The sequence below is a fragment of the Carcharhinus amblyrhynchos genome, chromosome 20 (assembly GCF_965287045.1).
Source record: "Carcharhinus amblyrhynchos chromosome 20, sCarAmb.v2.hapA, whole genome shotgun sequence".
NCBI lineage: Eukaryota > Metazoa > Chordata > Chondrichthyes > Carcharhiniformes > Carcharhinidae > Carcharhinus > Carcharhinus amblyrhynchos.
Window position 1 is genome coordinate 24890129 of NC_137343.1, and position 25581 is coordinate 24915709.

General features: G+C 41.3%; 1 protein-coding gene across 3 annotated transcripts; it reads left to right on the top strand.

Moving 5' to 3' along the window:
- Positions 1-701: 701 nt before the first annotated feature.
- Positions 702-24893, top strand: rnf215 (ring finger protein 215). Of its 3 annotated transcripts, XM_080208246.1 has the most exons (10): positions 702-1011; positions 8590-8724; positions 10571-10642; positions 11005-11090; positions 12143-12197; positions 17440-17544; positions 18672-18791; positions 19025-19162; positions 19841-19943; positions 21257-24893. In XM_080208246.1, the coding sequence occupies exons 1-10, from the start codon at positions 706-708 to the stop codon at positions 21277-21279; spliced, it is 1143 nt and encodes a 380-aa protein (XP_080064372.1). In that variant the 5' UTR covers positions 702-705; the 3' UTR covers positions 21280-24893. The 3 variants fall into 3 exon arrangements, with proteins under 3 accessions (XP_080064372.1, XP_080064374.1, XP_080064373.1); XM_080208248.1 differs by lacking the exon at positions 18672-18791; XM_080208247.1 differs by lacking the exon at positions 17440-17544.
- The last annotated feature ends 688 nt before the right edge of the window (positions 24894-25581 follow it).

Sequence of the window (25581 nt, forward strand, 5' to 3'; positions counted from 1 at the left end):
GATTCCGTCAGCATTCTTTCTTCCTCAATATCTGTGTGTGATTTATATAAATTAGAAAGACCCAGATAGATATAGTGAAAAAAATACTGGGGCATTTTTAGGATTCTCCTGCAAAATTTCATTTGACTTATTATTGTCACATGTATCAGTATACAGTGAAAAGTATTGTTTCTTGCGTGCTATAGACACAGCATATCATTCACAGAGGAGAGTGTGCAGAATATGGTGTTATAGTCATAGCTAGGGTGTAGAGAAAGATCAACTTAGTGCGAGGTAGGTCCATTCAAAAGTCTGGGAAGAAACTGTTCTTGAGTCAGTTGGTGCATGACTTCAGACTTTGTATCTTTTATTGATAAAAGTGCTGAAAATATTAAAAATACGTAGCTAAGGTATAAACATCAACTTAAGCTTGCAAAGTTGGTAAACGGAATCTTGATGGCTGACCAGTAAAATCAAATGGGCCAAAACCGTAATCATCGGGACGCGGTGCTAAAGTTTGATCACAAAAAAATACATGGTTGTTTAAAATGGGGCAGTGCTACAGCAAAACCCCTTCCTCCAGTCGGCAACCTCAACAAGCACTGCCGCCGACCCCTGGGCCCGAGCATGTTGTCCCGGTAACGGGCGAGTGACCCGGAAGGGGTTGTGCTGTGATTGACAGGTGACCCCGCCCCTCTCCAGCTGACGGGTGACAGGCCGAGGAGGATGGCGGCCGCGGCAGGGGCGACGATGGCGGCAGCTGGCTGCTGGAAGCGCCTCGGCCTCTACTCGCTCCTGGCCGGCTACTTCTTTCGCTGGTGTGCGGTGGCAGCCGAGAAGGTGGCCCTGGTGGATGTCTTCCTGACGGACTCTCGGCGGGGCTGGTCGGCGGAGTTCGGCTTCCGATCGGGCAGCAGCTACCGCCTGCAGGGCACCGTGCTGGCGCTTGGCAGCGGCTCTGAGAGCCCCGGGCAGGGGCTGCTGGCCTTTGCCAAACGTAACCAGGACAGCTTAGAAGGAAGCTTAATATTAGTAAGTGCTGCACTGCGCCCATTTATGGACGCTAGTTACGTAAAGCCTTTTAGTCCATGTGCACAGTCTACAGCAGCCGCCCCTCCCCTTGAAGACAGTTCCAGCAATGTTAGGCTTCGGGTCTAAATGCACAATGACCAGGGAGACAGATTTCACAACCAGTGACCTGACCAGAATTAGCACATTTGTAGGTTGGAGGTCCACTTGTTAAAACATTACCGTTGCTAAATGACAGTTGTTGACGTGGTTCGTTGAATTGAATAGTCGTGTTTTCTAGTCCCGAAGTGTTACATCACAACCGTTGAAACAATATTTGTTGTATTTGGCTTTGAACACAGTGATCTATGGTCAATCAGTCACTTGTCAGTGCAATTTACTTTTAACTTCTACAGCTGGTGATTTGATTTGAGTTATTAATGTCAGACGCATTGGGATACAGTGAAAAGTATTATTTATTGTGTGCTATACAGACAAAACATACCGTTCATAGAGTATGTAGGGGAGAAGGAAAGGAGAGGGTGCAGAATGTAGTGTTGCAGTTACAGATGGGGTATAGGGTAAGATCATAGAATTCCTGCAATGCAGAATGAAGCCATTCAGCCCATTGAGCCTGCATTGACTACAAGCCCTATCCCCATTATCCCACCTATTTACCCTGTTAATCCCCCTTGTACAAAAGAGCAGTTTATCGTGGCCAATGCATCTAACCTGAAAATCTTTGGTCCATTGAAAAGTCTGATGGCAACAGGGAAGAAGTAACTTGACGCAATATTTGGACATCTGAATGTAAATTGTCCCATTGGGAAGATGCAGCATGGGTCCATGAAGGGCAGGTCATGTTTGACTAAAAACAGAAAGGTTATGTTGCAGCTCTATAAGGTGCTGGTGAGGCCACACCTAAAGTACTGTGTACAGTTTTTGTCTCCTTACTTGAAAAAAGGATATACTGGCACTGGCGGAGGTGCAGAGGAGATTCACTAGATTGATTGAGAGAGTCGGCTTATGAGGAGAGACTGAGTAGACTGGGACTATACTCATTGGAATTTAGAAGAATGAGAGGAGATTTTATAGACACGTATCGATTATGAAGGGAATATATAAGATAGAAGCAGGGAGGTTGTTTCCACTAGCAGGTGAAACTAGAAGTAGGGGGCATGGCCTCAAAATAAGGGGGAGCAGATTTAGGAATGAGTTGAGGAGGAACTGCTTCACACAAAGGGTTGTGAATCTGTGGAATTCATAGAACATAGAAGAGTACAGCACAGTACAGGCCCTTCGGCCCTCAATGTTGTGCTGAGCCATATCCAAACCCAAGATCAAGCTATCTCACTCTCTATCATTTTGGTGTGCCCCATGCGCCTATCCAATAATGGCTTGAAAGTTCCTAAAGTGTCCAACTCCACTATCGCAGCAGGCTGTGCATTCCACAACTCAACCACCCTCTGAGTAAAGAATCTACCTCAGACATCCCTCCGATATCTCCCACCATGAACCTTATAGTTATGCCCCCTAGTAACAGCTACATCCACCAGAGGAAATAGTCTCTGAATGTCCACTCTATCTATCCCCCTCCTCATATTATAAACCTCTATTAAGTCGCCTCTCATCCTCCTCCACTCTAAAGAGAAAAACCCCAGCTCCCTCAACCTTTCCTCATAAGATTTACCCTCCAAACCAGGCAGCATCCTGGTAAATCTCCTCTGCACTCTCTCCAATGCTTCCATATTCTTCTTATAGTGAGGTGACCAGAACTGTGCACAGTATTCCAAATGTGGTCTCACCAAGGTCTGGTATAGTTGCAGCATAACCCCACAGCTCTTAAACTCAAACCCCCTGTTAATAAACGCTAACACACTATAAGCCTTCGTCACAGCTCTATCCACTTGAGTGGTAACCTTCAGAGATCTGTGGATATGAATCCTAAGATCTCTCTGTTCCTCCACATTCTTTGAGGAGGTGACAAAAACGGTTGACGATGGGCGAGCCGTTGATGTCATCTATATGGATTTCAGTAAGGCATTTGACAAAGTCCCTCGTGGTAGGCTGGTAGAAAAGGTTAAGGCACATGGGATACAAGGACAGGTAGCTAGGTGGATTGAAAACTGGCTGGGCAATAGGAGACAGAGAGTAGTTGTCGAGGGGACCTTTTTGGGCTGGAGGCCAGTGACCAGTGGTGTGCCGCAGGGCTCAGTACTGGGACCTCTCCTCTTTGTAGTATATATAAATGACTTGGAAGAGAGCGTACGTGGTGTGATCAGCAATTTTGCGGATGACACCAAGTTGGCAGGATTGGCGGATACCGAGGAGGAATGTCAGGTGATACAGCAGGATATAGATAGGTTGGTATATTGGGCAGATAGGTGGCAGATGGAATTTAATCCTGACAAATGCGAGGTGATGCATCTTGGAAGGAATAATGCAGAGAGGAGCTACGTGATAAAAGGTAGACCGATTAGGAGTATAGAAATACAGAGGGACCTGGGAGTGCAGGTTCACAAGTCTATGAAGGTGGCGACATAAGTAGAAAAGGTTGTGAGGAAAGCTTATGGAATGCTAGCCTTTATAGGAAGGGGTATAGAGTAAAGGAGCTGCTGTCTGATGCTTCAGTTGTACAGAACATTGGTTAGACCGCATTTGGAGTACTGCGTCCAGTTCTGGTCACCTTACTACCGGAAGGACGTGGAGACTCTGGAGAGAGTGCAGAGGAGGTTTACCAGGATGTTGCCTGGCATGGAAGGACTGAGTTACGAGGAAAGGTTGGAGAAACTGGGACTTTTCTCCTTGGAAAGACGGAGGTTAAGGGGGGACATGATAGAGGTATATAAAATACTGAAGGGAATAGATAGAGTCGATAGTGGTAGGCTGTTCCCTAGATTGGGGACAATTACGAGAGGTCATGATCTAAGGGTGAGGGGGGAGAAGTATAATTTGGATATGAGAGGAAGGTTCTTCACGCAGAGGGTCGTGGGGGTATGGAACGCGCTACCGAGTAGGGTGGTGGAGGCAGGCACGTTGGACTTGTTTAAGGTTTACTTAGATAGACACATGAGCGAAACAAGGATGGGGGGTTATAGTAGAGGGTATTAAATAGGGTCGGAGCCTCGGGAGACACCGGAAATGTAGACTTACATGTTAACGTTTTTGTCTGTTTATTCCGCAGGTGTCGGTCCACCTTGTTGTCAAACAAGGGGCATGCACACGGTGGGTCGTGCGTGGGCTGCTCTTGGAGCTTCCTGGAGTGGCCTAGTACATCGTGTCGGTGTGTGTGCTTGATCCTGGACCAGTAGACGGGCACCGCAACAGCTCAGTGACTAGCACTGCTAGCTGTGCAGATACATGGATTTGGGCCTGTGTCTGTGGGAGTTTGCACATTCTCCCTGTGGTTGCGTGGGTTTCCTCCCACACCCCAAATATGTGCTCTTAGGCTGATTGGTATACCAAATTGACACTATTCTCCCCTGAATCAGGCTAAGTTAGGGGTTCCACTCACATACACACAGGGCAGGGTAGGTGTAGGAGGATGCGGCAGCGCGGGCTCGTTGGGCCAAAGGGCCTGTTTCCCGTGCTGAGTTGTTCTTTGTTCTTTGTTCTATTCCTCAGAATCCTGCCATTGACCCTGTAATCCGCATTCAAGTTTGTCCTACCAAAATGAATCAGTTCACACTTATCAGGGTTAAACTCCGTCTGCCACTTTTCTGCCCAGCTCTGCATCCTATCAATGTCTCTTTGCAGCCTTCAAGAGCCCTCCACCTCTTCCACTACTCTACCAATCTTGGTGTCATTAGCAAATTTACTAGCCCACCCTTCAGTCACCTCTTAAGAACATGAGAAATAAGAACATAAGAAACAGGAGCAGGAGTAGGCCATCTAGCCCCTCAAGCCTGCCCCGCCATTCAATAAGATCATGGCTGATCTGTCGTGGCTCAGTCCCACTTTCCCACCCTCTCCCCATAACCCTTAATCCCCTTGCCTATCAAAAACCTATCAACCCGTGTCTTAAATATATTTAGCGAGGCAGCCTCCACCACTTCAACGGGCAGGGAATTCCAGAGATTCACCACCCTTTGAGTGAAGAAGTTCCTCCTCAACTCCATTCTAAACCGCCCCCCCTTTATCTTGAGGCTGTGCCCTCTAGTCCTACTGTCCTTTCTGAGCAGGAAGAGCCTCTCCACCTCTATCCTATCCATCCCATTCATCATCTTATATGTCTCAATGAGATCTCCCCTCATTCTTCTAAACTCTAACAAGTACAAGCCTAGTTTATGCAGCCTCTCCTCGTAGTTCAACCCCCTCAACTCCGGTATCAGCCTAGTAAACCTCCTCTGCACTCCCTCCAAGGCCAAAATATCCTTGCGTAAGTGCGGCGACCAAAACTGCACACAGTACTCCAGCTGCGGCCTCACCAGTGCCCTATACAGCTGCAGCAAGACCTCCCTACTTTTATATTCAATCCCCCTCGCTATGAAGGCCAGCATCCCATTTGCCTTCCTGACCACCTGCTGCACCTGCAGGCTGGGTCTTTGCGACTCATGCACAAGGACCCCGAGGTCCCTCTGCACCGTTGCAAGCTGCAGTTTTTCGCCATGTACGTAATAGTTCTTCCTACCATTATTCCTACCAAAGTGGACAACTTCACACTTGCCAACATTAAATTCCATTTGCCAGTTCCTGGCCCATTCGCCCAGCCTATCTAGATCCTTCTGCAGACTTTCCACACCCTCCGCACAATTTGCCATTCCACCAATCTTGGTGTCATCAGCAAATTTCGACACCATACACTCGGTTCCCTCCTCCAGATCATCTATATAAATGGTAAATAGCTGAGGCCCCAGAACCGACCCCTGGGGCACTCCACTAGTCACCAACCGCCAACCCGAATAGCACCCATTGACCCCCACTCTCTGCCTCCTATTTGACAGCCGATCCCCTATCCACGCTAACACCCTACCCCCAACTCCATGCCCCCTAACCTTCTGTAATAACCTCTTGTGCGGTACCTTATCAAACGCCTTCTGAAAATCAAGAAACACCACATCCACCGGCTCTCCTCTATCCACAGCCCTAGACACATCCTCATAGAACTTCAATAACTTTGTCAGACACGACTTCCCCTTAACAAAACTGTGCTGCGTCTGCTCTATCAAACAATTCTCCTCAAGATGCCTCACTATTTTCTCCTTGATCACGGATTCTAACATTTTACCTACAACAGACGTTAAACTAACCGGCCTATGATTCCCTGCCTTTTGCCTGTCACCCTTCTTAAACAACGGCGTAACATTAGCCGTTTTCCAATCTTCTGGCACTTCCCCGGAATCCAGTGATGTTTGGAAAATAATCATCAAGGCATCCATTATCACCTTTGCCATTTCTTTCAGAACCTTTGGATGCATTCCATCCGGTCCTGGGGACTTGTCCACAATCAGTCCCTCCAGTCTGTTGAGCACTGCCTCTCTAGTAACAATAATGTCATTCAGGCCCTCCACTCCTACCATCTTTCCACCGCTAACACCCGGCAAATTATTCACGTCCTCCTCCGTGAAGACCGAAACAAAAAAGTTATTCAAGGCCTCAGCCATTTCCCCATCCCCTACCACTAAGTCCCCCCTCTCATCCTCTCAGGGTCCAACGTTCACCCTAGTTAGCCTCTTCCTTTTTATATATTTATAAAAACTCTTACTATCCTTTTTTATATTAAGCGCTAGCCCAGCTTCATAGTTTATCCTACCCTTCTTTATCAACTTCTTTGTCATTCTTTGTTGATATTTAAACCTCTCCCAATCCTCTTCTCGCCCATTACTCTTAGCTACTCTAAACGCATCCGCTTTTAATTTAATGACTCTTCCAAGTTATTGATAAAGATCACAAATAGCAGAGGACCCAGCACTGATCCCTGTGGTACACCGCTGGTAACTGGCCTCTAGTCTGAAAATTTTCCCTCCATCTCCACCTCTGTCTTCTATCTGATACAGTAAAAAGTCTGACAACACCAGGTTTTAGTCCAACCTACTAAAACCTGGTGTTGTCAGACTTTTTACTGTGTTTACACCAGTCCAACGCCGGCATACCCACATCATGACTTCTATCTGATACCCAGTTACTTATGCAATCGGCTAAATTTCCTTCTATCCCACACCTCCTTACTTTCTTCATGAGCCTACCATGGAGAACCTTATCAAACGCCTTACTAAAATCCATGAAGACGACATCAACGGCTTACCTTCATCTACACACTTAGTTACCTCCTCAAAGAATTCAGTCAAATTTGTGAGGCAGGACTTATCCCTCATGAAACCGTGGATTAAACTGCATCTTTCCAAATGGTCATAAATCCTATCTCTCAGGACCCTTTCCATTAACTTACCAACCACTGAAGTAAGACTACTGGCCTCCTGCCCAGTGAAGCAGTTGAGGCTACCTCATTGAATGTTTTTAAGGCAAGGATACATTTTTGAACAATAAGGGAATTAAGGGTTATGATGAGCGGGGCAGGTAAAGTGGAGTGAGTCCACGAAAAGATCAGCCATGATCTTATTGAATGGCAGAGCAGGCTCAAGGGGTCTGATGGCCTTCTCCTCTCATGGTTCTTATTATGTTTTTAATATTATTCAATCCAAGTGATTAAAGATGTGCTTCAAGAAACCAGCAAATGGTCCTTTTGAATGGACTTTCATCCAAATTAGAACGATTTTATCTTTAAAGACTATTTACAGAATCTTATCTTGATATTATGGCCATGGGACCTTTAAAGAGAAATTCAGAAATCCAATTAATAGCTGAAAGGGTGACAAAAGATTTCACGTTTTAAGACTGTTAGTATAGCAAAAGAGTAAAAGCATTGTTGCTTAAACACACTGTAGACAACTTATACTTTAAACCACAAAACAGAACATTCTCATTTTTCTTTAGCATGACTGAAAACACACCATGCATTACACTGTCCTATAGAAACTGTTGCCGTTAAAACACCCAATAATGAACTGAACAAACTGTCACAAGATTGGACAATTTCAACAAAAACAAACTTTTATTTTAAAAAATAAAAGCAAGCATAGTTTATAGCTAGGTATGCTATAAATCCAGTTTCACTTTTACTTGCTTCTCCAAGAGTTCCCTTATTTTCAAAGTCTTGAGGGATGATTCATTTTCCTGGCACCAGCCCAAAAGTATGCTACAGCCATTTGGAATTCAATTTAATCTCTCCTCTGTTACAGCTATTCTCAGATATGAAATTTCAGGCAGATCGTCCCTTTAGCTTTTGGGTTGCTGATCCTCCAACTTCTTTTCAAATCCTCAACTGTGGCCCTGTCAGCTCAAACTTTGTGGCATTCGCGCTTAGAGATTTAAACTTTAGGAACACCTCTGGTTGCTAATTGCAGCTGACTCCTAGTTCCTGACACATGGTTTCTCTAAGCTTCTTCTAAATTGATGAACTTTCTGCCTTTTATTGAGGACCACTGTAAAATATTTTCTTAGGTTCAAGCTAAGTAAATCTTCCAGCTTCTTTCTTCCCCTATGTTTTGAAAAGAACTGTTAAAATTAGGTGACACAAATTAATTATTACTGGTTACTTTTAAGCTTAAAGATGAACAGTTGGACATCCGGCCAAACACTGGAGAGAAATGGATTGGCGTTGTGCCTGTTGAAGAAGACCAGGTTGAAGGGAAAGGGAGCAGTAAGCAGGAATCATTTGCTGCAACTGTTGTTAGTAAGGCAAGTAATATTATATGCCTTTACTTTTTAAAATCTTAATATCTAATTCATAGCTTACCAAGCTAGAGGATGGAATCTCACTCAAAAATGGCAAAGGGTATGACTGAAAACTGGCATATTTCTCTCCAAAGCAACAAGTAGGTTTTGTCTCTTGATCTTCTGATAGTTTGTCAAAAAAACCAGCTGGACATGTTTCATGCTGAGGGGTGAAGCCTAAACATGCTGGTAAAGCAGGCTGTACTGAGATCGGGCTTATAAAGGGCATCCTGATCAGTGCAAAAAATAATAACTCCCCTCCCTTCACTCCACTGTAGATGTCTCAGGGGCTCCCCCACTCCCTTAATCAAAGCCAGCATCCTCACCCCTCCCCCAAACATCACTGACATCAGACCCTGCCCCCATCCCTCTGCCAGAATCAGTGCTGGCGCCGCACCCCCCTCCTTCCCCTGCAAACATCACTGGTATCAGACAGCAATTGCTGATATCCCCACTGCTCCCAAGTCTGCTCCCCATCCCACTACCACAAATAAATTAGCCCAACCTACACCCTCCCACGCCCCCAATTTGAGGCTCCCACTAGGGTCCACCCAAGGCATTACTCCAGCATGGTTGGCATGGTGCCAACTTGTGCCAGGGAGCAGTGCCCAGGCACTGCCTGGCCATGGTTCCTCTCCCCCATGGGCCATATTTGCCTTTCCATCCCCGGGGAGGATCCCCACCTCAGGTTTGCTTCTGGGTGAATTATTGGCAAAGTTTGAAACTAGAGCAAGAGGTCAATGTATTTTGAGGGGGCCTTTAATTATATTAAAATGTATTAAAATCAGGTTCATGCCCATTATCAGCAAGGGCGACGAAAATCAGAAATCGTGATCTTGCCGGCAAGATTCACAATTTATGGGTTTCATCAGATCTTGAGCCCCGCTGTCATTCCTACAGATGGAGAACATGGATTTGAGATTGTCCATAGAGTGTCTCGTTTGTATAGTAGAATGTAGTTTGTTTTAATAGGAATTAATCCTTTGTCCTGAGCTGCCATATTTATCATAAAGTTGTTTAAAATGTATTTTTTTTTTCTGTGAAATTCATTGTGACTCTTTCAAAGAATGTTTTCAACTGGACTTATTCAGTTTAAATTCTGACATCTGGATAGATACTGCTGCAGGAATACTACTATTGGATAGGATTGCCAATTTGGGTGGTACATTTTCCTGGAAAATTCGTTGAATCAGCTGTGACCTCCAATGCCCCAACTAGTCAAACAAATTGCTCACTATTCCTACCTTCAACTTTCAATATCTTCAGAGTTAAGAGAAAAAAGTTCTGAAAGAAAGTTTTAAGAAAAAGACAATTGTTTGTTACTACCCATATAATTTTTCTCCTGGGTTGTTTGCAGTAGTGTCCTAGAGGTTAACCTTTAATTCCTGGAGATTCCAGGACAGTCTTGGAGATCTGGTGATTTTAACTGGAACCCGACCCAGTTCCACAGATAGCAACTCAATTCTATGTTGGATTTGTCACTGAAGCCTGATAAGAGGTGGCAATGCTGAATTTAATGTATTGTATATTACTTTTAAGCTTCCTTTTACTGTTCAGAAATAATAGAGGATCAATTTATATTTTGTAAGTCAATAATATTTTTTATACAATCCACTACTGACACATATCACAATAGAAAATTACGGCACATGATGGCTAGTAATTTAATAACAGACTTCAAGATAATTTTCTGATTTACAACAAAGTATAGGTTTCTGAGCGTTCTATTGTTTTATAAATGAACATTTAGAAATGCTTAATATCAAAATTGCTGTCTGACCTCGCAGTAAAATGGCTTCTATTGTTGCAGATGAAAAGAGCGCTTGTTCTGGGAGCATCGGCACTGTTGATTCTGGTTTTGAATCAAAACGCCTTCACTGAGGTAACTCAATGTTTTTGCTTCGTATAATATATAAGATATATTGTATAATCAGAGAATCTATTCAGAATGATTTAAATATTTGTGTCCAATAAAATTTACAGTTATTTAGGTTTTAGTTTGTTTTGGGGTTTTTTTAGTAAAGCCTGCAACTATTTGTTGTCTGACTTGGCTCTTTTATTGTTGCGGATATCAGAGGTTACAATATTTTTAAACCATATGATAATTGTAAATTGTTTCACCACAATCTCCCTTTATCTTTTGTTCTGATAAATATTACTTTTAATTGTCTTTTTCTAAACATCGCATAATTCACCACTGAATCCTTATTATGGTGAAATAATTATTATTGTACTTTTTCCAAGATGGACATTTCCCAAGTGCTTTCTAAACCTGTGGTTGTAATGCAAAGTTCTGAAAACGTAACCAAGCTACTAGGAGCCCTATTAAGGTAAGGCAAAAGCATGATTGTGTTCATTTTTATTTAGCATGTATCATTTTGATTCAGTCATCACCGATTGGAGTCAGTTCAAGGTACTATGTAATATTTTGCTATGAAATATGTCTGAATAAATCTATTTTAATTCAAGTGATACCATAAACACAATGCAGAAGTTTTCGTTGTTCAACAATTGCAAATATTGCATGGCTGTGTGTTCTACAGTTCACCCTGTGAAATTTTGTAAGATTAGTTTGGAATTGGATGTCATTTTCCACATTCCCTCTTATGTAGTGAACTCCCTGAGCATTTACCACCTCAGGCTTTAAGGGCCTCACGATGAGTGTCCGAGCCTTACAAAGTCCATGAGTGAAGTGAGCAAGGTTGGTTGAGGTAATGTTGCTTTTCTCCCCTTTTCTGTAAGTATGTGCCCGCTTGTTGCACTGCACCTTTCCAGAACTTGCCTTGTGGAGTCTGAAAAGCAGGAATCCTATTAGACAGCAAGGCACACTGCAGCACCACAAAACCTTGGAACTTTGTCTCTATTTTCAAGTCTCTAATATAATAAAATTCTGAAAGGTAAATAATAGTGGCAGAACTGCTCTACAATAGAAAATGTTTGCTGGTCTTGTCCTCCCTACACATCATGTAAAATGATTCATTAATGTATTTTTGACATGTTGTCTCAAAATCCAACATTCAAACCTGAAGCTATATAAATCATAACATAGAATCCATGAAAGAATAGAAAGAATTTGCATTTATGTAGCACTTTATCATATCCCTCAAAAAGGTTTCAAAGTGCTTCATGTTGAATTTCTTTGAAGTGCACTCATATTTAACTCACCCACATCAATGCTCTAGGTAAATACTACTTAAGGTTGAAAATACATTATTCTCTGTATTAGTAACATTCATGGTGCAGCTTATCTTTAATGATGCCACGGTTATCTTAAAAGAGGAGTGTGCAGAATGTCTTTTGTTTTACCTTCACTTAGATTGACAAGTGCACATATCTTAGGCATGTTTAAGATAACTTTCATTGAAATCCTTTTCAATTGCAGTGGTCTTCGTGCATCTGCCAAAATAACCTTTAAAAGTATAATTCAGGATAATCTGGTACGTCAGATTTTATTTTTGATGTTGCAAGCCTGCACTGTGATTGCTGAGTTATCATAAAACATATCCATGGCTTTGAGGCCAGCTAATTGACAAGTTAGATTATTTGTTAAGTTAGATCCCAGTTTTGTAGTTTGCGAACTATCCAGAATTCATGTTGTGGTTTTACAGTTAGTATATTTAATATAGACAATGGTAGATAGTATCTTTAATAAAACAAAGTAAAGATGTCAGTTTTGGGAGGCAGTACCAGGACTATTAAACCCTTTTCTTGGTTTCTGCTCTTCTGAAGAAGTTGATTATTTGATATTCAACAGTTTCACAAGTGCTGCTTATTTATGTGTGATATTTGGCGGTGAGCATAGGAAGTCGATTCGGCCCCAGAGATATCAGAGGTTTGCCCTGATTTTCTCAAGAATGCATCCATGCAAATTTTTAGGAGCAGTTACTATATAATGATGAGTAACAACTCTGGGCAGTTGTCTCTTCTCTAACCCAGGGTATTAAGGTAAATTGTCGAGCCCTACCACACGGCTCTGGCTGAGATCAGCTAACTCAGCACAAAGCGGAGTCTTAACTTTGTTAACCTATACGGTTAGTTATTCTGACTGAACTCGTTGGACCTCAAGCAAGTTGCAGTTTGGAGAATTTACGGGTAAATCAAAATCAATTGTAATTTCATCATACTTTTGGCATTCTAATATTTTCAAAAAATGATCTGATTTATTATTGTCACATGTATTAACATACAGTGAAAAGTATTGTTTCTTGCACGCTATATAGACAAAACATACTGTTCATTGAGAAGGAAATGAGAGCGTGCCGAATGTAGTGTTACAGTCATAGCTAGGGTGTAGGGAAAGATCATCTCAATGCAAGGTAAGTCCATTCAAATGTCTGACAACAGCAGGAAAGAAGCTGTTCTTGAGCAGGTTGGCACGTGACCTCGGACTTTTGTACCTTTTTCCCAAAGGAAGAAGGTGGAAGAGAGAATGTCTGTGGTGCATGGGGTCCTTAATTATGGTCTTCAGTTATTGCTGAGCAGCGGGAAGTGTAAACAGAGTCACTGGATGGGAGGCTGGATTGTATGATGGATTGGATTACATTCACAACCTTTAGTTATTCCTTGCAGTCTTGGGCAGAGCAAGAGCCATACCAAGCTGTGATACAACTGAAAGAATGCTTTCTATGATGCATCTGTAAAAGTTGGTGAGAGTCATAGCTGACATACCAAATTTCCTTGGTCTTCTGAGAAAGTAGAGGTGATAGTGGGCTTTCTTAACTGTAGTGTCAGCATGGGGGGACCAGGACAGGTGGTTAGGTGTCTGGACACCTGAAAACTTGAAGCTCCCGATCCTATCTACTTCCTCCCCATTGGTGTAGACGGGCGTGTTCTCCTTTATGCTTTCTGAAGTTGATGACAATCTCCTTCATTTTGTTGACATTAAGGGAAAGATTATTGTTGCCACACCAGTCCACCAGATTCTCTGTCTTGTCATTGTTTGAGATAGGGACTTAATTTGTGACAGGGACTGGGAGCTGAATGTACAGGGCTATCAAGTGTTTAGGAAGGATAGACAGGAGGGAAAAGGGGGGGGCGTAGCTATGCTGATTAAGGATAGCATCACGGTGGTAGCAAGGGATGATATTGGAGCCAAGGAGCAGAGGGTGGAATCGTTGTGGGTGGAGATTAGGAACAGCAAAGGGAGGAAGACGCTGGTGGGTGTCGTCTATAGGCCCCCGAATAATGATCTGGAGATGGGAAGGGCTGTTAACGCGCAAATAAGTGCGGCGTGCAAGAATGAGACGGCCGTAGTTATGGGGGATTTCAATCTGCATATTGATTGGTCGACCCATGTTGGACGTGGGGGGCTCGAGGAAGAGTTCTTGGAATGCTGCCGGGATAGTTTCCTCGAACAGTGTGTGTTGGAGCCGACGAGGGAGCGAGCTATCTTGGATCTGGTGCTATGTAATGAGGCGGGTAGAATTAGGGACCTTGTGGTGAAGGATCCTCTTGGGGAGAGTGATCATTGTATGGTGGAGTTTCTGGTGCAGATGGAGGAGGAGAAAGTGGGTTCCCGGACACGCGTCCTTTGTTTGAATAGAGGGAAATACGGTAGGATGAGAGAAGAATTGGCGAATGTGGACTGGGAGAGCGCGTTGGAGGGAGGGTCTGTTAAGGAGCAGTGGAGGATCTTTAAGGAGATCTTTCTTGGTGCTCAACGGAAATTTATTCCGATGGTCAAAAAGGATAGTAGGAGGAGAGGTAATAAGCCGTGGATAACAAAGGAGGTGAAGGAAAGTGTTAAACTAAAAGCGGAGGAATTTAGAGTAGCTAAGAGTAGTGGGCGAGAAGAGGATTGGGAGAGGTTTAAATGTCAACAAAGATTGACAAAGAAGTTGATAAGGAAGGGTAGGAGAAACTATGAAGCTGGGCTAGCGCTTAATATAAAAAAGGATAGCAAGAGTTTTTATAAATATATAAAAAGGAAGAGGCTGGCTAGGGTGAATGTTGGTCCTTTAGAGGATGAGAAAGGGGACCTAGTGGTAGGGGATGGGGATATGGCTAAGGTATTGAATAATTTTTTTGTTTCTGTCTTCACGGAGGAGGACGTGAATAATTTGCCGGGTGTTAGCGATAGAAAGGTGGTAGGACTGGAGGGTCTTAATGACATTACTGTTACTAGAAAGGCGGTGCTCGACAAACTGGAGGGGCTGATTGTGGACAAGTCCCCAGGACCGGATGGAATGCATCCGAGGGTTCTGAAAGAAATGGCGGAGGTGATAGTGGATGCCTTGGTGGTTATTTTCCAAACGTCGCTGGATTCCGGGGAAGTGCCGGATGATTGGAAAACGGCTAATGTTACGCCGTTGTTTAAGAAGGGTGCCAGGCAAAAGGCGGGGAATTATAGGCCGGTTAGTTTAACATCTGTGGTAGGTAAAATGTTAGAATCTGTCATCAAGGAGGAAATTGCGAGGCATCTTGAAGGGAATTGCTTGATAGAGCAGACGCAGCACGGTTTCATTAAAGGGAAGTCGTGTCTGACAAATTTACTGGAGTTCTATGAGGATGTGTCTAGGGCAGTGGATAGAGGAGAGCCGGTGGATGTGGTCTTTCTAGATTTTCAGAAAGCGTTTGACAAAGTGCCTCACAAGAGGTTATTGCAGAAGGTCGAGGGACATGGAGTTGGGGGTAAGGTGTTAGCGTGGATAGAAGATTGGTTGTCAAATAGGAGGCAGAGAGTGGGGGTCAACGGGTGCTATTCGGATTGGCGGATGGTGACTAGTGGAGTGCCCCAGGGGTCGGTGCTGGGGCCTCAGCTTTTTACCATTTATATAGATGATCTGGAGGAGGGAACCGAGTGTAGAGTGTCGAAATTTGCTGATGACACCAAGATTGGGGGAACGGCAAATTGTGCGGAGGGTGTGGAGAGTCTGCAGAAGGATCTAGATAGGCTGGGCGAATGGGCCAGGAAATGGCAAATGGAATTTAATGTTGGCAAGTGTGAGGTGGTCCACTTTGGTAAGAAAAATGGTAGGAAGGACTATTACTTACGAGGCGAAAAACTGCAGCAGGCGACGGTGCAGAGGGACCTCGGGGTCCTTGTGCATGAGTCGCAAAAACCCAGCTTGCAGGTGCAGCAGGTGGTCAGGAAGGCGAATGGGATGCTGGCCTTCATAGCGAAGGGGATTGAATATAAAAGTAGGGAGGTCTTGCTGCAGCTGTATAGGGCATTGGTGAGGCCGCAACTGGAGTACTGTGTGCATTTTTGGGCGCCGCACCTGCGCAAAGATATTTTGGCCTTGGAGGGAGTGCAGAGGAGGTTTACTAGGCTGATACCGGAGTTGAGGGGGTTGAGCTATGAGGAGAGGCTGAATAAACTGGGCTTGTACTCGTTAGAGTTTAGAAGAATGAGAGGAGATCTCATTGAGACGTATAAGATGATGAATGGGATGGATAGGATAGAGGTGGAAAGACTCTTCCCGCTCAAAAAAAACAATAGGACTAGGGGGCACAGCCTCAAGATAAAAGGGGGGCGGTTTAGAACAGAGTTGAGGAGGAACTTCTTCACTCAAAGGGTGGTGAATCTCTGGAATTCTCTGCCCGTTGAAGTGGTGGAGGCTGCCTCGCTAAATATTTTTAAGACACGGGTTGATGGGTTTTTGATAGGAGAGGGGATTAAGGGTTATGGGGAGAGGGCGGGAAAGTGGAACTGAGCAGCGACAGATCAGCCATGATCTTATTGAATGGCGGGGCAGGCTCGAAGGGCTAGATGGCCTACTCCTGCTCCTATTTCTTATGTTCTTATGAGATCTGACTCACCTACGGTGGTGTCATCAGCAAACTTGAAAATCAAATTGGGGGGAATTTGGCCGCACAGTCATAGTGTATACGGAAAATAATCGGGGGCTGAGAGCACAGCCTTGTGGGCACTGCTGTTGAGGATGATCGTGGAAGAGGTGTTGTTGCCTATCCTCACTGATTGTGGTCTGTGAGTTAGGAAGTTCAGGATCCAGTCACAGCAGGAGGTGCTGAGACCCAGGCCACAAAGTTTGGAGATGAGTTTCGTGGGGATAATAGTGTTGAAGGCTGATGTTGGTTTAATGCTCCATTTAAAATTATACATTGGGCTAACTTATTAACCAACCTAAACTTTTATAAGCCATCACGTTGCATTGATTAATTCAGTGGAGTGATGATGGATCATTAATCCCCTAATGTGAACTTTATTCAGCCTCAGTGTTTGAGGTGACTTGGTCAACTGAGCAGAAAGAAGGTGCTTCCCCATTGAAAGAGAGGAAAAATTGGAGGGTGCATCATTGTAGGCTTCTCTCATTCACTCTGTGATGTGATCTTAAGCAACCTTGGCAGAAGGATGTGATCAAGTACTTTACCTTTTTGATTGGGGAATATCATATTGTGCAGTTAGAACTGAAGAGGAGCAGAAGAGGAATAAAAATCAATGTGCAGAGTCATGCACTGGGAGCATGTAGCAGGAATTTGTGGGATTGGGATTACATCCTTATTGTCATTTTGTATTCCTTCTGCCTTGGAACTACCAAAAGCAAAAAAAAAAGTACTCCAATTGTTAGTGGACACAGTGAAAACTGGAGGTTCAACAATAAACTGTAATAGTGTGCACCAGATTACTCAGTAAGCACTGCTTGAATCCTTAAAAAAAAAACAGTATTGTTATGAAGGAAACTTGGAGTGAAAAATCCGTTTTGTTTTAAACATCAGGGAGTAACTTTAACATTGTGGTCAACCTGTGGGCGTTCACGAGGTGGTCTATATGGGGAATGGCAAGGAGTGATTTGTACAGGAGAGAACAGCTCACAGGTTCAGGTATGTAAGTTAATGACTTTTATATTTTCGCTCAGGGATTGGTAATTTTCTGTTGCAACCCATCCCCTTTTATAAGAGGAAGGGAGAGTCAGAGGATATGTTAGTCTACCTTGCTATCAAACAACTGGTATTTGGCCCTGATGTAGCATTGGCAAAAGTCAAAAGTAAGTTGTCACAGATATTTGTGAGGAAATTAATCTCTGAAGCCTCAATCTCTCCCAAAATGTGTGCCAACTATAAAAATGAACTTTCGGTGTGGGTCTAGGTTGTGGTCATCTTTGACATTTGCCACATGGGGTCTGCTCTTTGTGGACATGCCTTAAACTCCTGCACATCTTTGCAACATCGCCTGCATCACCTGCTTGATAAGTAAAACATCCATTCATGAGGTGGAAAATTGGGGCTTTCTATTAATAACATGTCATGGCTGAAAGGTAGATGGGGGGCAGAAAATGGGATCATTTTATATGAAGAGTCAACCTGTATGCCACAAGCTATGTAGTTATACACAGCATTGGTTAATTAAATGTGCTTAATAAGAAAGCCTAAAGGTTTTATAACAAATAATAAATTTGAATGAGGAATAAATATAACTAGAAGAACCCTTTTGTGTGAAAGAATGAAGAAAACTAAAGCTTCACAAAGGTCTCAAATTAAATAAATGACCTTAGATTTTATGCAGATAAATATGTATTAAACTATAATCTACTAAATTGCCTTGTCTTGAAAAATTGGAGATAGATATATATGTTGTACCTTTCATGATCTCAGAACATCCCAAAGCTGTTGACAGCCAATGAAGTACTACAATGAAGTGCACTCACTATTGTCATATAGGAAATGCAGCAGACAATTTGCTCATAGCAAGCTTGACCAGACAGTAATGTGATAATGACCAGATAATCTGTCATTTTTATGAGGTTCATTTGAGGGATAAACATTAGTCAAGCAATGCCATGGGAAATTTTATGTCTGTCTTTGAAAGCAGATAGGGCCTTGGTTTAACATCTTATCTGAAAGGCAGCATATCCAACAGTGTAGCACTCCCTCCCAGTACTGCACTGGAATGTTAGCCTAGATTTTGAACTCATGCCCTGAATAGGAATGAATTCGGTTTTATTTTACAGAAATATCTGCAGCAGCTGTGGAACACTATCCTGTTAGTGGGTTTAATCTTGTGTACTGGAGTCATTGTGCAGGCTCAGTGGCAATACAGACATTATGAATCAAGCACTGAAGATATGGAGGTTTGTGTTTCATTCCTGTCCAAACAGGGTGATCATACTGACAATATAGTGGCTAAGAAAATACATTTGCTAACAAATAATCTGTATCTCATTTTTGCCACTTTTTTTTGTTTGCATATCTTTGCTATGTCATAGCTTGATAAAAATTGAGATCTACTTTATAAATTAATTAAATGACTAAACGCTATTTTAAGTATTAATATCGATTCCTTCATTCTATTATTTGCTTGCAGATGCCCTTGAAGCAACAAATGTTAAAGCAGTTATCAGCACTGAAAACTAGAAAATATTATCCAAGTAAAAGACGGAAAATACAGTCCCAAGAACTTGAGAGCTGTGCAGTGTGCTTGGAAGAATTCCATAAAAATCAGGTGAATTTCAGTTTGTGATTTGAGTAGCAAGGCAAGGAAGCAGGCAATGAAAGTATCAGATATGTATTTAAATCCTCTTTCAATGTCTTATGTAGTCTCTTACTGCAAAATATATTAATTTTTTTTGAATCACAGTGACTCTAAATACAAATTAATAAAAGCATCAGCTGTGTCTTGGTGGGAGCAATATCATCTATGCGTCAGAAGTTTGTGGGTTTAAGCCCCACTCTGAAGATTTAAGCACATAAAGTGGGCTGATACTTCTGTGTCGTTCTGAGGATATATTGTATTTTCAGAGATGCATTCTTTTGAATGAAATATTAAACAATCACCAAATCTTATTTTTTTTTGTTCAGAAATAAGAGACCCCATGACATTCTTTGAAGCATTATTCATTTATATTTCCGATACGGTTTTTTCCTTTATATTTCCTCGTCTGTGTAATTCAGCTGCCCACTGCCTAAAGATAAACTATTCAAGGAGCCAATGTCATGTATTAATAATGACATTAAACCATGCTACATTTATTTGATCATTTAATTGTATGCTTTAACAAGAGAACAAGTCACTTGATTCAAATTGCTCTTAAGGTGAAAACTTTATACTGAGATCATTGTATTAAATTATTTTGAAGGGAGACAATATTTTCAAAATATTTACTGTGACTTTTATTTGTAGTGTTTAAGAGTGCTGCCTTGTCTACATGAGTTTCACAGGGACTGTGTTGATCCTTGGCTGCTACTTCAACAAACATGCCCCCTATGTAAACGACATGTACTAGGTAAGAGTTACTGCGTAGAAGGAATCCATCTGGCAAATCAAGTTCCTGTTGGCTGTCTAGAGTTATTCAATCAGCCCCATTTCCTCACTCAATCCCTGCATCATTACATGCAGAAAAATGTATCAGTTAGTAAACAGTAAACAGATTTTGACAGTGATCTTCTCGATAGAAATGTGTATAATTGAAGCATTGGAAGTGATTGCAGGAACAATGTTGCTATGATATAGTGGCATGGTGGCACTAGTTAGCACTGCTGCCTCTCAGTTTCAGGGACCCAGGTTTAATTCTGGCTTTGGGTGACTGGAATTTACACATTTTCCCCAGGTCTGCATGGGTTTTCTCCCAGGTACTCCATTTCCTCCCACAGGCCAAAGATTAGCAGGTTGGGTGGATTAGCTATGCTGAATTGCCCCTTAATGCCCCAAGAGGTCTATGTTAAATGGATTAGTCATGGTAAATATGTGGAGTTACAGGACCTAAGACCTTAAGACATAGGAACAGAATTAGGTCACTCAGCCCATCGAGTTGTTCCACCGTTCAATCATGGCTGATATTTTTCTCATCCCCATTCTCCTGCCTTTTCCTCATAACCCTTGATCCCCTTATTAATCAAAAACCTATCTATCTCTGTCTTAAAGACACTCAATGACAAGGCTTCCACAGCCTTCTACGGCAAAGAGTTCCAAGGATTCCCCCCTCTCTGGCTGAAGAAATTCCTCCTCATCTTTACTTTAAAGGATCGTCTGTTTAGCCTGAGGTTGTGCCTTCTGGTCCTAGTTTTTCTTATTAGTAGAAACATCCTCTCCACGTCCATTCTATCCAGGCCTCTCAGTATTTTGTAAGTTTCAATAAGATCCCCCCTCATCCTTCAAAACTCCAACGGGTACAGACCCAGAATCCTCAACTGGGTAAGATAACCTGCTTGAGAGTTGGTGTAGAATTGATGGGCCAAATGGCCTCTTCTGCATTGCAGGGCCTTTGTGATTCTATGATGTGAATCTATGTTTTAATCCAATCTTAAAAGACAATTTCTGAAAAGACCATAGTATTCCAGGGATAATATTTAGGCCTGCGTAGTCCTGCTAGTGTGCAAATTGAGTGAGGACAGCGTCAGGTTTGTTTTGCATGTTCACGTAATCTGACATCTGTAGAACATATGAAGAATGGCTGGAAGTTGCATAGATTCAGTTAAGGAGCCATACCAAACCATGCATCACTTATTCAGGAAAGAGCAGGGCACAGATTTGTGCATAGAAGGGATAACCAAACCAAATTAACCTGTATTTTATTGTCTTGTATTTTTTTAAAAATAGGTGATCCATTGGACAACAGCTGAATTTATTCTCAAGAAAACAAACAGGAGACCTCCATGGCTCAGTTTATGTACATCTTTAGACTTTATATATTGCACTTTATTCATTCCATTCTGCACAATCAGTTAAATTTGTGGTAATCAAGTGAACACTTGACTTTAACATTCATTGGAATGTTTGGGTTATTGACTTGCACAAACATGAGGTAACCCACCTTTGATATACTCATGGATAAGGTGTTAGTTAGACTATTTGTTTTAGTGGTTAAACCATTTAAGGCTAAACCTATTCCATAGTCTTCATTATGTTCATGCTGAAATAAGTGCATTTCCCCCTTATTTATTGACTATATTTATTCTCAAAGTTTACATCTATTCCCTGTTGTGAAAGTGCACTGCTGTTAATTATTCATGCTCTGACCTATAATTCGCAGAGGCTATTCATGGAGCTCCTTTCAGTGCAAAGTAGTGTTCTTCACAGGTGACAAAACAGGTCCACATTTGGAGCATTTAAAACCTTTCAAAGCTTTTGGCAGCTTGTGGTGCTGTGTTTTGGGAACCAGTTTCACGATTTAAACTGGTGTATTAAAAACAGTTGAGTCTCAATGAAGCAATGTATTATCCCTGATGATGTATATTGCAAGTCATATTCTTTTGAAAATAACTGCAAATTATTGAGATGTTTATGGATCGTACCAAGTTTGAAAACTTTTCCACCGTATCAAATAAAAACCTTGTTAACTCTGATCTTCCTCATCCAAAGAAAAGTACAGCATGGGAACAGGCCCTTCGGCCCTCTAAGCCTGTGCTGATCATGATGCCCTAATTAAACTTAAAAGAAACCCTTCTGCCCTTATTCGATCTGCATCCCTCTGTTTCCTTCCTATTCATGTACTCATCCAGATGCCTCTTAAATGTTGCTAATGTAAAGCAATCAGGTGTTTGTAATGTAAAAATACAATGATACAACAGTTGGCTAGATCATTGTTCTAGTAAATTAAGTCTATTTTTAAATGCAGGCAATCATCTCACTGTAGTTTTTTTGTCATAGCTAATGATGTGCAATTTGATTTTTTTGGGGTAATCTGGATGTACCTAAATGTTCCCCCCAAAGGGTTGAGTGCATGTACTTTAGAAGATATTAATGGTCCAATTCTCAGTATGCATTTTGCATTGTTCTTGAGGGGAGGCTTTTAACAAGGTGAAGATTGTACCAACAAAATGTTAACACTTGTTCCATGACATTCCAGTGCCTCTGAATACCAGCCCCTCAGCACTGTGGATTGCTGTTTTCCATATTCTTTCATTTTCTTAGTTCATCCAATGCACAGCTTCCAATTATCCCAAGTTTTCAATATTTTAACAGTGAACATACAACAGACTATGCATTTTGGAGGAACTTCAAATAGGTATTCTTGTATGAGACCAGAAGGGAATGTCTAGAATAATTCATATCCTTCGTATCCTAACTTAGGAAGAGTGGTTTAAATTGCTTAAATGAGTTTCAGTGGAACAGAGGAGTTTGAAGGATTGTGTTTAAAAGTATCTGAAATGCCAAGGATGTGGGCAGAAGATAGGAATACAGAATTAACGAGTGTAAATTGAGATTAGCAATTTTTCCCTCCACTAAAAATCAGTGCAAATGTGCAGTGAAAGCCTAACAAAAGTGTTAATTATTCATGATTCAATTTAAAGATTTGGATAAGTACCTTGATCAAAAAAAAGATTGATTTTTTTTTAAGAAGTTCATAAAAATCTTTTTTAAGTAGAACTATTTACTTTAATCATATTTCACTGGCCTTCCTTACAACCTTCTAACTTCTTCCTTTTCAATACTGACCCACTTTTTAAATGAAGTCATCGTGTCTGCAATCAACAATATTTGACTTTTAACTTTCAGTATGAAAGTAAATTTAGTTCTTGTGATAATCCAGAGTTTAATCCCATGTTCCAATTATATGAAATAATTCTTCATTTACCCTTTCAAAACATTTCCTGATTTAAAACAAATTATTTGGATTTTCATTGAAAAATCTTGTTTTTCTACCTTTCTTCACATCTATATTTCTGTACTGTTTGAGTAATTTTCTCATCAATTATATTTTAATAATAGATGCCAAAGCTGTATGCAATGCCCCCAGACATAACACAAAATCAAGTATTCATCTTTGTTTTTGCATTAATTGGCATTATATATAAAACCTAATATTCTACTTGTCTTTTCTAGCTGCACTTCCAACTTTAAAGACCCATGTAACTGCACTCTGTTCCTCAAATTTATAGATAGTAAAATTTGGGATATTCCTTTCATAATTTTTATTTTCAAAATTTACATTTGTACATAACTGCATCTGTCAACTCATCTATGTTCCTATCTGTGCACTCTCCTTGCTTGCCTATGACTTGCAACTTCTCATAGACTTTCATATTTGTCATGCCCCCCCAAATTTGGTTTCAAAAGAAAATGTCTATATTATTGCATGTGATAGTCTAAATTATTAATGTAAAGCAAAATAAGTTTCAACATGACTACCTGCTCAGTGTGCAGGGTCCATTGTTTCTGGAATCATGGATCAATTACTCATGAAAATCAATGAGTGGACTTGGGTAGTACATTTATGTTTGTTGTATTTAGGGGTGGTGAGGAGTTATATTGGAAGTTCATTTTGTTTAGTTACTTTAAGAGATAAAGTAATTTGGATAGAGAGCTCATGGTGGGATGAATTGAGCATGATGTGTGAGAATGAGTTCCAGGAGTTGATGCCCTTTCCTTTCTGGTGCTAAGATTCAGCAGAAAGAAATTTCCTAAACATCAGCTAAATTTCAAATTCTAACTACTACTCCCATTCTCTGCCCAGGGGCTACACCTTTAGTCAAGTTGGAAAAATGCTAGCCCTTGTTTTCAGATCTACCCCTCCCAGATATCATCAATGAATAAGGCTGACTGGATAATCAATAACAATACTCTTAAAATACTACTGACCTGCCTAGTTTAGGCAGTATTTTCCAATCTCATTAGACGTGTTATCATGGAGCTAACTCAACATCAAAGACAGACCACTTTCCATCACTTGAGGTAAAATAACTCATCAGTAGACAACAAATGCGCATTATGCATTCATGTAGTATTATTTATTTATTTAGAATTTTCAATATAAATGCTATAATTTTGAATTTTTAATAGTTATTTTATTGTTTTTCTGTTTAACTACAATGTATAAAATGTAATTTATTTTGCAGTGTATTCTGATGCTTCTTATTTAAATTTTGACAAGGGCTTTAAGTTATTCAAAAAATGGACACCATCTCCCATTTGGCTTGCATGCTGCAATTTGCTTCAATAATGAGTTTACAAAATGTAACTTGTTTGTTACAAAGTGTCATTTTGTAACCTTCATTTCAAAATGATTTTTTTTAAAAACTTTTTGGAAAGCACAAACACCATGTTTGACTTTGGGGAAGAGGGTGTGCTGAAGAAATATACAAGTTTTGTGGTTAACTGTTACAAAACTTTTCTGAACAGAAGTTATCTTAATTGAATGAAAGTATTTCAGAAATATGCTTTACTGTAATATTTCCTTGTAACTCTTGTTCAAAAAGTCATAAATAAAAAGCCTGTGCCTGATTTGAAAAAGAAAGTGGTTGCTAATAGTGTTCATTGTACTGCAAACCGAGTTGTTTTGGTCTTGACATATGTGTACAGTAGTTAACCCTGTAACCTCTCTTTAATAAAACATGTTAGTATCGCAAACACCGTTTTACTTCACTGTAAATAGTGAACAGGCAATCTTTGCCCTAAATTATCAACAACTTCTCTTGAGCACTATTAAAAGCTGCATGAAGATACCTTTTTTACATTTTTCTTTTTCCATCAGTAGATCTGTGTGCATCATTCAGGTTGGCATGTAATTGGTTAATGTCCTCTAACTGGCAGGTACAAATTGTAAGGTAATTTCTATGACTTCTGTTTTTCTAATTTGTGTTCTCTCCATACAAATGCTAGACCTTGAACACCTGTACAGCATGATTGGGGTTAGATTTTGTCATATGACTCAATTCTGCATTTTCCAACATCTCTTCACACTAAAAGCATATTGGGTACAATTTTCCCCCCAAAAAACTTAAGTGCCCAAAAGGTGGGAAAACAGAAGTTTTTCCCACCTGTTTTTTGAGCGAGCTTCAAAAAATGATTTTATAGCACTCTGTGTGTCAAAGAGGCTGTCAGGGGATTTATGCCGTAAGTGAGTTGGGGTGGAATCCTGCCAGAGAGGCCGGCAGCAGAGTACTGAGGAGAACAGTGCACATGCGTTGATCTCCCAGTATACT